This window comes from Pseudorasbora parva, chromosome 22 (assembly GCF_024679245.1).
Source record: "Pseudorasbora parva isolate DD20220531a chromosome 22, ASM2467924v1, whole genome shotgun sequence".
NCBI classification, from domain to species: domain Eukaryota; kingdom Metazoa; phylum Chordata; class Actinopteri; order Cypriniformes; family Gobionidae; genus Pseudorasbora; species Pseudorasbora parva.
Window position 1 is genome coordinate 18,237,662 of NC_090193.1, and position 16,221 is coordinate 18,253,882.

The 16,221-nt window shown below is 38.0% G+C and overlaps 1 protein-coding gene across 1 annotated transcript in view; it reads right to left on the reverse strand.

Moving 5' to 3' along the window:
- LOC137058695 (spermatogenesis-associated protein 16-like) overlaps window positions 1-16,221 on the reverse strand; it is a 175,613-nt gene that overhangs the window by 53,582 nt on the left and 105,810 nt on the right. Inside the window, exon 5 of the mRNA XM_067432061.1 lies at window positions 3,216-3,300. Coding sequence (XP_067288162.1) covers window positions 3,216-3,300 — 85 coding nt within the window. The remainder of the gene's footprint in view (window positions 1-3,215; window positions 3,301-16,221) is intronic.

Here is a 16,221-nt window from a genome sequence, read left to right on the forward strand (position 1 = left end):
CTATAACAGCGCAATACTACTACATATAAAAACTCGTTTTACTCACGTGTGTTGCACCATTCCTGTCGGATCCAAATCCAGCATCGACCGGAGATTTGTTAACAAACGATTCCGCAGTGAAATGAAGTGAACACCACTGTCTTCCCCACGTGAGCTGGAACTTCATCAAAAATAAATGAAGCATCACACATTCCTAATATTATGATGAAGGAAGCTTATGCAGCGACTGTGTTCTTCCACAATATCTTGCTTGCTATATTCCTCATGTTTATTGCTGCTGGCTTGTGATCGACCGAACAGCTCCATGAGTCGGTGGGCGGGGTTACTAAATTACACGTTCTGTAGAGGCGGTGTTTCATACCACAGGACCGTTTGCTAAGCCGGGTGTCAATAAAAGCTTTTCTTTGAATAATAAGGAAGTTTTTAGCTCTGAAACTTACAGGATACTCTTATATTACCATGACCTTTTATATATCAAAAGCTCAAGTGAAAGTTGGTTTCTCAATTCATCACCCCTTTAATATATCAAGCAGAAGTATTGTACAGAAACTTTGATTTTGTATGAAGCTTCCAGCATGAATAAAGTCTCACATAGACCAAATATTTTAGTTTTACTTATATGCTATAATAGTATTAAATATGTGTTTAATTATTTTTATTCATTTTTTAACTTTAGTTTTAGTAGCTTTTTTATTTTTATAGTTTTTAGCTATTTAAGCTTTTTGTTGTTGTAATTTTACAGTAGTGCTATTTTATTTCAGTTAGTTGCCAAGGCAGCATTTCTCATGTTTTCATCTAGCATTTATATTTAATTTTATTTCAGCTTTATTTCAATGAATTAAAAATGATTTTGGAAACCCTTTACTTAAAGCATTTATGTATAATGCATTATAACATGCATTAGGAATATCTTTATATTTTCTCATAAATAATTGCAACCAAAGTTTAAATGCATTTAAATGCATACTTTGCAACATACATTTAATGCATTCGATTTTCTAAAGGTGTGTTCAGTCAATAGATAAGAATTATAATATATTATAACTGTTGTTGAAATTATTCATGAGGCCATACAATGCATTATACAGTAATGTGGATAATAAATAATGCATTAAAACAATTTTTATAAATAAAAGATTTAAGTAAAGTCTTACCAAGATTTTTAATAGTTTTAGTTAACAGTAACACCACAGACAGAGTTTTGATCGGCATGAAGTCGAGCTCACTTTAGACTTTAGAAAATGACCATCTGCCTGACCTAAAAAGTGACCAACCACGGTAGCATTTAGGGACATAGTAGCCACTCAGATTTTAGCCAGCTGCTTTTTGTACATATTTTGTATCAGACAGTCAACGTTTGGGCTGCATGAGGCTGAGACTAATATTATTAGTATTCACAAACAACATTGGATGGGAAACTTTAAAAGCATCGTTCATGAAGGTTCTGTAAATAGCATGATAATTAACGTACTGTTAATCAAACATTCTGCGTTAGTTCAGGCAAGCCACTTAGTCAATCACAGCTATCAGCAGACATCAGCTGATTGGAAAAATTCTAACCCCGCTCATATTAGCTGATCCGATTCAAACTCTCAAACAGGGCAGCACACTTAAAGGGATAGTTCACCCAAAAATGAAAATTTGATGTTTATCTGCTTATCCCCAAGGCATCCAAGATGTAAGTGTGTTTGTTTCTTCAGTATAACACAAATGAAGATTTTATAACCGTTGCTCGTATAATGCATGTCAGTGGGGTATATTTCTGTGAGAGTCACTATGAGAGTAAAAAACACATACATACGAATCCATATTAAACCCTTCGTGGTGACACACTGATGTCTTAAGACGCGAAACGATCAGTTTCTGTGGAAAAACGAACAATATTTATGTTTTTTTTTTTTTTTACCTAATAGCAGACGAATCTCAACTAGTATTCCCAACGCCATTACTTCTCCTGGAGAAGGTCAAAATAACAGCGCAGTCTTAGATATGGTTACATAGATGATTATTTCTTAATAAACCACAGCGCTTCACTTCAGAAGTACTTCTGTCTATGTCTATGTCACCTTTCCGACATGATTGTGCAATTCTTGGCACACTGAAGAGCAGTGCAAGATGAGCAATTTAGGTGCAAGATGAGCAATTTAGGTTAAAAAATATAAAAATATAAATGTTTTATTTAAAAAAATTGGGGGGGGGGATGATTGATCACTGTGCTTATAAATAAGACCCTATCCCTCATCTGGGATCGCAGTCTCTAAAGCCCTTCTAAACCCTTTATAAAATGGCACTGATTTGGACCTTCAACATTTCGGTTGCCATGGAAGTCTATAGTGAGGGGAAAAATCCTGGAATGTTTTCTTCAAACTTATTTCCTCTTATTTCCTCAATTTCATTTCATTTTTAACAACATGATCCTGCTCTTTTCTAGAAAACACAGTTAAACGATGCTATGCTGATGCTATGAATCATTGCACCTTATTCTTCTCAACTGGTCAAACATAAAGAAAAAGATGCTCTTCTCTTTATTTACATTGGTCAAAACCGCATATATATGTATGGCATCAGTGGTGAACGTGTTTCTATTGTATGTGAACCTTTCCGTTGGGGAAAAATAAAAAAAGAAAAGATGAAAAGGCTCACCCTTACTCTTGGCCATAAAAAATAAACACACAAGCTGAACTGCAATCCACGTGGGATGGGAATGAATAGAAAAAATACATAAATGAAAAAGGAAAGGGCTTGATGTACACTGAGAGCTACCCCACACTCAACTCACTTCAAGCAAATGCAAATGATGAAACTTTAAGAGGGTCAAAATGCATTCATTTTATATTCTGTAAATTAGAAAAAAAGCGCTTTTCCCTTGAGTTCAGATGAGGGAGGCAGTCTGGGTTAAGAGCACTTATATTAGTATGAATATTTCCAGAGTCTCTACTATCTTCAAATCTTTAATAAAATAAATACACATTGCAGATTTCAATGAAAGGAGTTTGTTGTGGTATAAACCAGGCATAATAAGTGTGTGTGCAGTATATGAGGGGAAAAGAACATTACACAACACTAAATAGTGATGATGTTTTACACACAGACATTTTTGTGATTGATACGCACTGATTTACCTCAGTCGGCACTCTTTTAAGCAATAATCATTCACTGAGCTTTTGATTGGGCGCTGGGCCGCAGTGGGCACCCAGCAGCCTATCCATCCTCACCTGCCAATACAGTTTGATGAGCTTGCTTATGTGCTGGTTGTTGCCTCCTGACAGCCAGTAAATGTAGTCAGCAACCATGGCGCCCCTAATGACAAGGACAGAAACAGACAGACAGTATCAGACAACTTTCAATCAAGATGTTACACCATCCAGAGGGAGACGACACAAGAGACGTGGCACATACTCGATAAGGGAATTCACCCGTCAGACACACGTGCACACGCCATGCCGAGTCTCTGCACAGTGAAAGCGCAGACTCGTGTAGTTGCAGGCACAGATTTGTCTTTCTGACATATTCTTTCTCAATGTACCAGCATTTTGCTAAAAATATTCAAATGTGTACATCTCACATGATCAAATGCTTACAAATCTTTGTACAAATAATGCTACTTATTTCTGATATACTAAGTAGAAAATCACATGCATGCGATCAAAGGGATAGTTCACCCAAAAATGAAAATTAACCCATTATTTACTCACCCTCAAGTCATCCTAGGTGTATATGACTTTTTTCTTTCAGTAAAAGAAAAATCGAATAAACAAATAAAATTGAAGTTATATAAAACCTTTGAAACAAGATTTGTTTTGAAGTTCATAAAAGTGCATCTATCTATTATAAAAGTAATCCATGCAGCTCCGGGGGGTTAATAAAGGCCTTCTGAATTGAATCGATGGGTGTGTAAAAAAAAAATCCGCATAACTTAAAACACTTAAATAACTAGCTTCCAGCAGACGGCCTACACAAGTCAACTTAAGGCAAAAGAATAACCGCTGACGCGATATGACGCAAGATGTAGGTGTAGCGTACGCTTTGACGCCTCTCATGGTTTAAAAACATTGGGTTGGGCAACAAACTCATGCCCCTCTTCTCTTATATCGAAACCCTCCGGCATTTCTCTTTAAAAATTCTCGTTTTAGACTTCTAATTCGTGACCAGTGTTTTGTTTTGTCTTCTACGCATGGACGTCTGTCGGAAAGCTAGTTATTTTAGTTTATAAAGTTTTAATTATGTATTAATTATGTAAACCCCCGGAGCTGTGTGGATGTTTTTTTATGATGGATAGATGCACTTTTTTGGACTTCAGAACATATATAACTCTGATTGTATTCGTCTGAAAGAAGAATGTCATATACACCTAGGATGGCTTGAGGGTACGTAGCCTTAATCATGGGCTAATTCTCATTTTTTGGTGAACATACAGATTATGTAAACCTTTAAGAACCTTTAAGGTAAACCTTAATACCTTTAAGTAAAATGTACAGTAATAAGGTCATGTCACAATGAGATATACAGTCTTGTTCAAAATAATAGCAATACAATGTGACTAACCAGAATAATCAAGGTTTTTCGTATATTTTTTTATTGCTACGTGGCAAACAAGTTACCAGTAGGTTCAGTAGATTCTCAGAAAACAAATGAGACCCAGCATTCATGATATGCACGCTCTTAAGGCTGTGCAATTGGGCAATTAGTTGAATTAGTTGAAAGGGGTGTATTCAAAAAAATAGCAGTGTGGCATTCAATCACTGAGGTCATCAATTTTGTGAAGAAACAGGTGTGAATCAGGTGGCCCCTATTTAAGGATGAAGCCAACACTTGTTGAACATGCATTTGAAAGCTGAGGAAAATGGGTCGTTCAAGACATTGTTCAGAAGAACAGCGTACTTTGATTAAAAAGTTGATTAGAGAGGGGAAAACCTATAAAGAGGTGCAAAAAATGATAGGCTGTTCAGCTAAAATGATCTCCAATGCCTTAAAATGGAGAGCAAAACCAGAGAGACGTGGAAGAAAACGGAAGACAACCATCAAAATGGATAGAAGAATAACCAGAATGGCAAAGGCTCAGCCAATGATCACCTCCAGGATGATCAAAGACAGTCTGGAGTTACCTGTAAGTACTGTGACAGTTAGAAGACGTCTGTGTGAAGCTAATCTATTTTCAAGAATCCCCCGCAAAGTCCCTCTGTTAAAAAAAGGCATGTGCAGAAGAGGTTACAATTTGCCAAAGAACACATCAACTGGCCTAAAGAGAAATGGAGGAACATTTTGTGGACTGATGAGAGTAAAATTGTTCTTTTTGGGTCCAAGGGCCACAGGCAGTTTGTGAGACGACCCCCAAACTCTGAATTCAAGCCACAGTACACAGTGAAGACAGTGAAGCATGGAGGTGCAAGCATCATGATATGGGCATGTTTCTCCTACTATGGTGTTGGGCCTATTTATCGCATACCAGGGATCATGGATCAGTTTGCATATGTTAAAATACTTGAAGAGGTCATGTTGCCCTATGCTGAAGAGGACATGCCCTTGAAACGGTTGTTTCAACAAGACAATGACCCAAAACACACTAGTAAACGGGCAAAGTCTTGGTTCCAAACCAACAAAATTAATGTTATGGAGTGGCCAGCCCAATCTCCAGACCTTAATCCAATTGAGAACTTGTGGGGTGATATCAAAAATGCTGTTTCTGAAGCAAAACCAAGAAATGTGAATGAATTGTGGAATGTTGTTAAAGAATCATGGAGTGGAATAACAGCTGAGAGGTGCCACAAGTTGGTTGACTCCATGCCACACAGATGTCAAGCAGTTTTAAAAAACTGTGGTCATACAACTAAATATTAGTTTAGTGATTCACAGGATTGCTAAATCCCAGAAAAAAAAATGTTTGTACAAAATAGTTTTGAGTTTGTACAGTCAAAGGTAGACACTGCTATTTTTTTTGAACACACCCCTTTCAACTAATTGCCCAATTGCACAGCCTTAAGAGCGTGCATATCATGAATGCTGGGTCTTGTTTGTTTTCTGACAATCTACTGAACCTACTGGTAACTTGTTTGCCACGTAGCAATAAAAAATATACTAAAAACCTTGATTATTCTGGTCAGTCACATTGTACTGCTATTATTTTGAACAAGGCTGTAGGTGTAGCGTACGCTTTGACGCCTCTCATGGTTTAAACACATTGGGTTGGGCAACAAACTCATGCCCCTCTTCTCTTATATCGAAATCCTCCGGCATTTCTCTTTAAAAATTCTCGTTTTAGACTTCTAATTCGTGACCAGTGTTTTGTTTTGTCTTCTACGCATGGACGTCTGTCGGAAAGCTAGTTATTTTAGTTTATAAAGTTTTAATTATGTATTAATTATGTAAACCCCCGGAGCTGTGTGGATGTTTTTTTATGATGGATAGATGCACTTTTTTGGACTTCAGAAAATATATATCTCTGATTGTATTCGTCTGAAAGAAGAATGTCATATACACCTAGGATGGCTTGAGGGTACGTAGCCTTAATCATGGGCTAATTCTCATTTTTTTGGTGAACATACACATTATGTAAACCTTTAAGAACCTTTAAGGTAAACCTTAATACCTTTAAGTAAAGTGTACTTTACTTAATACCTGTAAAATGTACAGTAATAAGGTCATGTCACAATGAGAGATATTTATCTTTAAAAATCGTGATTTGAAAAGAAAGGATACAATTCTGTACATTAAGTTAGTTAATCATTCCAAGTAAGGAAAAATCATTATTTTCATGATAAACATTCTAAACATTAGTATCATTGTTGTCACAATATAAAAGTTATACAGTTATCATCAATATGCTATACATCATATTTATCATAGTTTACTATCATTTTACTTCAAAACTTACTATCAAATTGACTATAATTATACAAATATAATATAAATATAGAATTAAAACTTACAAGAATAAAAAAAAAAGGGTTTATTTGCTTTTTTAATATAAGTTTGTGTAAAAATGTTTTTTTTTTGGCAATCTGACCAAATATTGATTCTAATTAAAGATGTTAAAAATTCAACTTACACATCACATTATCAAACTTCAGCGATGTGAAAGTGAAAATTGATCCATGATGACATTTCTTTTTATAAAAAGTCTAACCTGGCTGATTTTATTTTATAATTATTTTTTTTTACATATTGTCCCCATATTATTTTTATTATATTATATGGTAAATATAACTGTAAAACATTTTCTCTTTGAGGTCTACTGTATATTTGCTTAAATTTTAGTTGCAGTCCAATGATCATATCGTAATTAAATAATTAAAATTAAAATAAATAAAAATTTGTATCATAATGTGTATCTTGTCAGGTAATTGCTAAACCTGGAATCCTTTTTGGACCCTTATCCAATGTAAATTTACAAAAACAAGCACATAGTTACAAAAACTAATGTGCTTGTTTTCTAGTGTAATAATACTGCTACTTATTATTGTGACTTTATTAAACAATTACTGAATTATAATAATTTAACTATTCATTCAACTGAATCGATTTGTTTAAAAATCCAGATTGTGAGTAATTTAATATTTTTCTTAACCGATTTGTTACAACAAAAAGTTCTTCCTTTAGAGCTATATTCACTGGCGGAGAAAAAATAAACAAACTATGGCACTATTGTATTTAAAATTTAGGTTATTTATTATTTCCTTCACGTTTATTTAACTGTTATAAAACTAGTGTAACTTTATTTAACTTTATAAAACCAAAACCTCAACACTCACAGTCGTGCTGTCGGTCTGAATCTCATTCATGGCTGTGATTGATTAAAACAATAGCAGTCTTGTGTTATATTGCTTACTTCTGCTTCTTCGTTTTCTATTTATACAAGACCCTTCAGTTTAGGATGGTGGTGGTGTTGTTTAAGAATCTTAATACACAAACTCTTTTTGCTTAGACAAGGGCATCTTTTAAATGTGTCAGTAAAGAGCATCAGGTGACATGCATATGCATGTGTGAACTTCAAATTGATGATGCGGTTACGCGCTGCATGCAAAACCGCAGAGACGCGTTAAAAAACAGCATAGTAATGTTAAGGATAAATTATTACCTTCCCCGTCACACTGCGCTATGAAATATAATTAGGACTCCTCCATATTCACAAGTGTACTGATAAATGTGTGACTTGGATTGTATTAGATGCTATTTCCCAGTACACATTATCTGGCCTGGCTGAATCAAATGACTTTTTTTTTTCTGGAGAATAGAAGGGTACATTCACTATAGGCACTTTTACTGTAAACAAAGCTGGAAATTAAAACTAGTTTTCCTACCATGACATAAACAAAAGCTGTGAAAATGGCCTTTAAATGAGTGTTTCTTGAGAGAGGCGCATCTTTACGCCCAGTCGTTTGTCCAACTACCATATAATTCAAGCATGTGTTCTAGTCTGTGGCTTCCTCCAGAGAGCTAATCTACAACTAGAACTATTGTGTTCAGATGACCTGACGATAACCCTTGTAATTCGTCCAGTTCTGATCTTTACACTAATCAGTGTAACTGCAATTAGTTCGCTTCTGATCTTTTACTTTTTTAATGCTGACTAACCCATGTGAGAAAGTTGTCAGTGATCCCCAGTTGTAGTCTGATGATTGTGTGAAATGCTGTTTCATGCATACTGAGCTTGTTACACTGTTAAAGACTTGGATTCCCATCCTAAACATAGACAAAGTTTCAAAAACTAATGTTGGACGTTTGATGGAGTATTTCTGTGTCAAAAATACTCCTTTCGGTTTCTCAAGTTTCGGAGAGTTTTTTTCGAGTATGGGTCGGCTTGACGTTACTAGAGCGTAAGGTCTTTGTATGGGCCGTACGCGCTCTTCTCCCGGAAGGGTGCGCGCGCGCGTGTGACTAGAGCGAGAGAGGAAATGCACGCCCATACACTCCCGCCGCGCTCCACTTTATTCCTATCTGTGACATCAAGTGACTTCAACGCTTCAGCACAGCAAGTCACTGCTGTCACAGGACTTCACCAAATCATGCCAAAGAAGTGTGTTTTTGACGGAGCGGTCCCAGCGATAAAGGTTCGGTCCTGCTTTGGAAGCAGCCGGTGAGTAAAACTGCTTCAAATGTCTATGCTGTTGTCGTGTGAGTAAACATCAGTAAACGACACGATCGTGTGCTTCTTCATTCAAATGACAAATTCAAAAGACTCGGTACAGCCCATATTTCTTTTATAAATATAATACAACTAAAGACTTTTCGGAGATATGAAGGATGCAATACTACTCTATAGGTACTCAAGATTGACATGAGATTGACTGAAACTGAGTGTTTCACCCCCCTTTTAAACTGCTTTTTTTGATCAGATCTCTTTACGTATTTCTTGGTGGTTGATTGAAGAGAATCATTTGGTTTTATTATAGAAAACAGCTGCTATGTTTGTAATGACTTTGTCATTTACTAGCCACGTTTCCACTGTTGGGCCAAATGTGGGCGTGCTGCGTGACAGGGCCAGTGCAACCCAATCTCATGACAATCGTATGTATTGGTGGCTAATTTGGCCTGTTGAAAGCCCTGGTTCGCACTGGCACAACTGGAAAAGTGGTTTTAATGACCTAAAAGCCTCTTGGGTGATCTGCTAACCTGGAGCATTCCCAAACAGTAAACGAATCGTTCTGCTTTCGTCAAGCTGCATCGCTGAATAACAATCCAGCATCGCCCCCTGTCTTGATAGCACTGAGCCAGGAATCGTGGGGAGGCCTCATTTAGCTTGCTTGATTAATGCTTGATGAGGATGTGCAAGTGTCCTGCTGGGGTGAACGGAGCAATTCTCTCCGGTGTAAATGCCAATTAAATGTTTACAAATAATTAACCACAGTACCTACTTTTCCCCTCAGGGGATTAAATGTTGTTGTGGGTAAACATGACATTTACAGTTAAGGACGCAGCAGGGCTGGTTAAGTGTTTCTCGCTCTGTTTCAACTTCTGCATCTGTTCAGGTGCCACATTTGCAGCTTTGAATCGACAGTCATGCGCTGTTGTGCACTGGTGGAAGAGACGATTCCTGCAGTGTGATGGCGTTCGCTCTAAGAGGAATTCCTGATGTGTGACGCTGCTCTCTCGTTTTGAAATGGGACGATTTTTGGATGAGAGCCGAGACATGGTGTGTCACTCATCCCTTGTTTTCTTGCTCAAGCATCAAATTAAATGCTAATTGTTTTTGTCTGTGTATGATGTGGTGCTGAGCACCACGGTGAGCTTGACTAGGATGCTTGTGTGTGTGTGTGTGTGCGTTTGTGTGTGTGTGTGTGTGTGTGTGTGTGTGCGTTTGTGTGTGTGTGTGTGTGTGTGTGTGCGTGATTATATTGCAGTGCACAAGCAGCACTTATCTTTCTCTCCCCCAGAACAGGCCTGGATCGCCCTTTAAATGCCATTTAAAACCCTGTCATGCCATCAACGCATGACACCATCCCTTTTCTTTAAAAGAAGCATGCTGGATTTGTAAATTAACCATCTAATCGCTTTCACTAGCATCTTAGGTAACAAGATTGAGAACTGACACCATTCATTGACTCTGTAGCTTTAAAAAATTAAATATATAAAAAATATGTTTTAATTTATACACTCTTAGAAAAAGGATTCTATATAGTTTCAATCATTTGTGATTAAGACAATTAAAAGCTTAGTGTTTAGCCATTTTGGACTTGGCCATTAGCCATTTTCTTTTTTTTTGTGCCCAGGAATATGTATAGAGGGGCTGCGGTTATGGCCACTTTCTGAAGCCAAGTTAGGTGTGTTATCTGTATGCATTATGAGCTATCCGCGTGTATATCTACGCCAAAACGAACCATCATCCCTGCATGTGATTCTGCATGTATTTCTACACCGTGTGATTCCGTGTGAATGTCTAGCCCGAAACGAACAATTGTGTGTCCACAAAGTAAATGGATTTATAAACATATTACACTCTATACAAAAATGGACAAACCCAGAAATTAGGTTGTTGTTATTTGAATGGGTCCAATAACTGGGTTCAAACAACCCCAGTTTCTGGGTTTGTCCATTTTCAAACCAACTTGGGTTGTTTTGTTTTAGAGTGTAAATTATGTTTTTTTGAAAATGTAAAAATGTACAATGTTTCTTGTAATGGGTTTAGGGGCAGTGTGTGTGTGTGTGTGTGTGTGTGTGTGTGTGTGTGTGTGTGTGTGTGTGTGTGTGTGTGTGTTTGTGTGTGATGGGTAGGCTTAGGGGTAGGGGCAGTGTAGGGAGATAGAATGTACAGTTTGTACAGTGTAAAATCCATTACACCTATGGAAAGTCCCCACAATTTACAAAAGCACAAATTGTGTGTTTGTGTGTGTGTGTGTGGGTAATGTAAGTCAATGGAGGCCAAACAGCATTGATAAACACGCTAAAATGATTTTGTGTCTTGATAGCATGCCAAAATGCCATACAAATTGGCGTATCATACATACGCCATTTTATGAGATCAGTGGGATCAGAGTGGCAAACAGAAAGTGGCAGCATTGGTTTTCACCATGAATGCAACAAAAAAACACAAAACACATCTAAAAGAGGAAAGAGCTTTGAGATTGACTGTACAAATAGATTTGACAATAAATCTGAGGTATATTTTTACAGAATGCTGAAAGCTACAGAAAAGAGAAGCAAATGGATCGCTCCAGTTCACAGAAACAACTGGACTCCAGGCAGCGAAACGTGGACTTGCAGTCATTTTGTCTCAATATGTTGAATTTTGGGGTACAATCATATTATACACTCACTTTAAGGATTATTAGGAACACCTGTTCAATTTCTCATTAATGCAATTATCTAATCAACCAATCACATGGCAGTTGCTTCAATGCATTTAGGGGTGTGGTGCTGGACAAGACAATCTCCTGAACTCCAAACTGAATGTCAGAATGGGAAAGAAAGGTGATTTAAGCAATTTTGAGTGTGGCATGGTTATTGGTGCCAGACGGGCCGGTCTGAGTATTTCACAATCTGCTCAGTTACTGGGATTTTCACACACAACCATTTCTAGGGTTTACAAAGAATGGTGTAAAAAGTGAAAAACATCCAGTATGCGGCAGTCCTGTGGGTGAAAATGCCTTGTTAATGCTAGAGGTCAGAGGAGAATGAGCCAACTGATTCAAGCTGATAGAAGAGCAACTTTGACTGAAATAACCATTCGTTACAACCGAGGTATGCAGCAAAGCATTTGTGAAGCCACAACACGCACAACCTTGAGGCGGATGGGCTACAACAGCAGAAGACCCCAACCGGTACCACTCATCTCCACTACAAATAGGAAAAAGAGGCTACAATTTGCACAAGCTTAACAAAATTGGACAGTTGAAGAATGGAAAAATGTTGCCTGGTCTGATGAGTTTCAATTTCTGTTGAGACATTCAGATGGTAGAGTCAGAATTTTGCGTAAACAGAATGAGAACATGGATCCATCATGCCTTGTTACCACTGTGCAGGCTGGTGGTGGTGGTGTTATGGTGTGGGGGATGTTTTCTTGGCCCACTTTAGGCCCCTTAGTGCCAAATGGGCATTGCTTAAATGCCACGGCCTACCTGAGCATTGTTTCTGACCATGTCCATCCCTTTATGACCACCATATATCCATCCTCTGAAGGCCACTTGCAGCAGAATAATGCACCATGTCACAAAGCTCAAAAAATGTCAAATTAGTTTCTTGAACATGACAATGAGTTCACTGTACAGTCCCTGACAAAAGTCTTGTCGCTTGTGTACAAATTGACCTAAAGTGCCGCTGAAATATATTTCTGATCAAGATTTTTTTTTTTTTACAAGAAATGGCTCATTTTAATCCCACCAGCTTTTGTGATAATGTTTCAGTGAATAACTAAACTTTCAAAAAGTATTCTAATATTCACAGCTTGGTAAAGCCCATTGAGTCAATTTTTGCAAAGACATAAGTGTTGTCACCTTGTCATATGAGCTTCACCTGTGACTAATAATGGATCAATTAGGTCTCAAGTGTGTATAAAAAGAACCCCAGTACGCTAGACCTTCACATCAACTGCAACTAGACCTCTGCAAACATGCCTAAGATTCACCCAGAGACTAAAGTTTTGATTATCAAGAGGCTGAAGACCAGATCCACTGCTGATGTGGCAGACACCTTCAATGTGTCTCAGCGTCAAGTACAGAGGATAAAAAAAAGATTTGAAGAGACTGGAGACGTTTTTGACAAGCCCAGGTCAGGCAGACCCCGCAAGACAACTTCTCGAGAGGACCGTTTGTTGGCTCGAAAATCCAAGGCCAGCCCATTTTCCACTGCAGCAGAGCTCCACGAGACCTGGTCACCTGAAGTCCCTGTGTCAACCAGAACAGTTTGTCGGATTCTGTCTCGAAATGGCCTCCATGGTCGAATCAGTGCCCAGAAGCCAGCACTAAACAAAAGACAATTGAAAAACCGTGTGGCATTTGCCAAGCCCCACAGCCTGCTAAAAGGATGGACGCTGGAAAAGTGGCAGAAGGTGGATTTTTCAGATGAATCTTCTGTTGAATTACACCACAGTCGCTGCAAATATTGCAGGAGACCTACTGGAGCCAGAATGGATCCGAGATTCACCCAGAAAACAGTGAAGTTTGGTGGCGGAAAAATCATGGTCTGGGGTTACATCCAGTATGGGGGTATGCGAGAGATCTGCAGGGTGGAAGGCAATATACCCTGAAGTCTAAAATACTAAGAAATTTTAGCTACCTCTTATTCCCAACCATAAAAGAGGCCAAATTCTGCAGCAGGACGGTGCTCCATCGCATGCTTCCATCTCCACATCAAAGTTCCTCAAGGCGAAGAAGATCAAGATGCTCCAGAATTGGCCAGCCCAGTCACCAGACATGAACATCATTGAGCATATGTGGGGTAGGATGAAAGAGGATGCATGGAAGACAAAACCAAAGAATATTGATGAACTCTGGGAGGCATGCAAGACTGCTTTCTTAGTTATTCCTGATGACTTCATCAATAAATTGTATGAATCCTTGCCAAACCGCATGGATGCAGTCCTTCAAGCTCATGGAAGTCATACAAGATATTAAATTTGGATCTCACAGCACCACAACTTAATTTGCTGACATATTTTTGTATTTGCAGTAAATTTGTTCCATTTCTGTATAGGCGACAAAACTTTTGTCTTGCCAAAATTTGACCTTTCTGTCTTAATTAAATGATAAATATTTTTTCTATGAAAATTATTTATTTCAGTGCATTAAACATCATTTGGGAGGGTTTTAGCTTAACATATGAGCTATTTCTAACACAAATTAATAAATTAAAAGTCAGGTTAATATCAGGTATTTTTAGAAAATATATAAGCGACAAGACTTTTGTCAGGGACTGTACTAAAATGACCCCAAAAGTCACCAGATCTCAACCCAATAGAGCAGCTTTGGGATGTGGTGGAACGGGAGCTTCGTGCCCTGGATGTCCATCCCACAAATCTCCATCAACTGCAAGATGCTATCCTATCAATATGGGCCAACATTTCTAAAGAATGCTTTCAGCACCTTGTTGAATCAGTGCCACATAGAATTAAGGCAGTTCTGAAGGCGAAAGGGGGTCAAAATCAGTATTAGCCTGGTGTTCCTAATAATCCTTTAGGTGAGTGTAATTTTATTGTATATTGTGTATTTATTAAAGCTACACTGTGTAACTTTTTTAGTTTATTCTTAGCTAAAAACACTTAGTTCTTTCAAAAAGATATGTGCTCATTAATGTATATTTACTTCTTTTAAGTAATAAAGTATTCTCATAAGTTTATAACTTTTATTTTTGCGATCACTCTGGATCAACCAGTCAACACACGTGACGGTATATAAAGTTTGGAGTATTATTACAATTAACTCTTTCCTCTAGCCTAGAAATCTAGACGCACCCTAGCGGCAGCAAATTTAATCTGCCCGCAAGTGTCGTCTAGGAACTCTCAAAACCCTTCTGAGCTGTATTCCTCACAATCTGGACGGGCCAATCACATCGTGTATAGAGTCGGTGGGCGGGGCCATAATGACGACGGCCGAGTTGCGTTTGCGTGCTTCTAGTAAACACAGAAACTGGCGAACGGTGGCGGTCTTTCGAATCAGCTTTGACCGCGACTCTGGAAGACTTGGAGTTAAGCTTTTCTCTGAGAAAAGAACAAATAACGGCACTGAAGTCATTCTTAAAAAGGGAAGATGTGTTTAGAGTTTTGCCGACTGGATACGGCGAATGTTTAATCTATCAACAAGCTCTGCTTCACCTCCGTTGCTCTGGTTGGTGTAGCGCTATCCTATCGCGTGCAGAGGGAGTCTGAAAGACAACCGTTTATCCCGCCCCTCCGATTGAGATTGTCTATGGTGAGTTTCCAGACCAAACATCTTTATGTGGGTCTGGTTTGTCAGGCTATCTTTCCTCACCAACATTTTAAAAAAAAAGTTGCCAGCCATCGCCAGGGTTTTTGACAATTTTCACAAAAATGTAATAGCCCATAGAATATTTTTTTTAATGAATATCTGAGCATGCAATATATCAAAATAAAGAGCTGACCCTCTTCTTTTAAACCCCCCCCCCCAGCTTTATTCTAGCTTCATGCATTCTTATCAATGCATTCATACATTTATTATCAACACTTGAATATGGGTAGGTTTCATAAAAAAAGCAAAATTTTGAACAAAAAGCTGAGAAAATCACGTATGTGAAAGACTGTTTCCAGATCAGATTCAGAGCGATGATCAAGTAAGGGATAATGTACACCCAGCCGGTTGTTATCGCAGAATAAACCCCAACAGAGTGATCAGGACCCCGACGCGAAGCGGAGAGGTCTTGCATCACTCTGAAGGGGTTTATTCTGCGATAAAAACCGGCTGGGTGTACATTATCCCGCTTATTACACGGCTACTAGTCTCAAATAAATAATTATTAGACACAAAATATTGTCTCGAGATTAAATATTGTATTAGCTCTTACGCAAAGCTTCCGCGAAGGAAAACAGTTCCAACCTGCTTTAAGCCTTTATCTATTGCTGAAGATTTGCCATATGTCCTTGCTAAATGTTGAAAATTAATGACCCTCAAGTTATCGTAGGTGTATACGACAATCTTCTTTCAGACAAATACAATCTGAGTTATATTTAAAAAGTCCATTAACACTCCTAATGCTTGCACAGTTATGTAGCTCATCCTGGGTCCACATTGCATTCAGTTACATTAGGCAGTTTTGATTCATATGCTGTTTATTGAC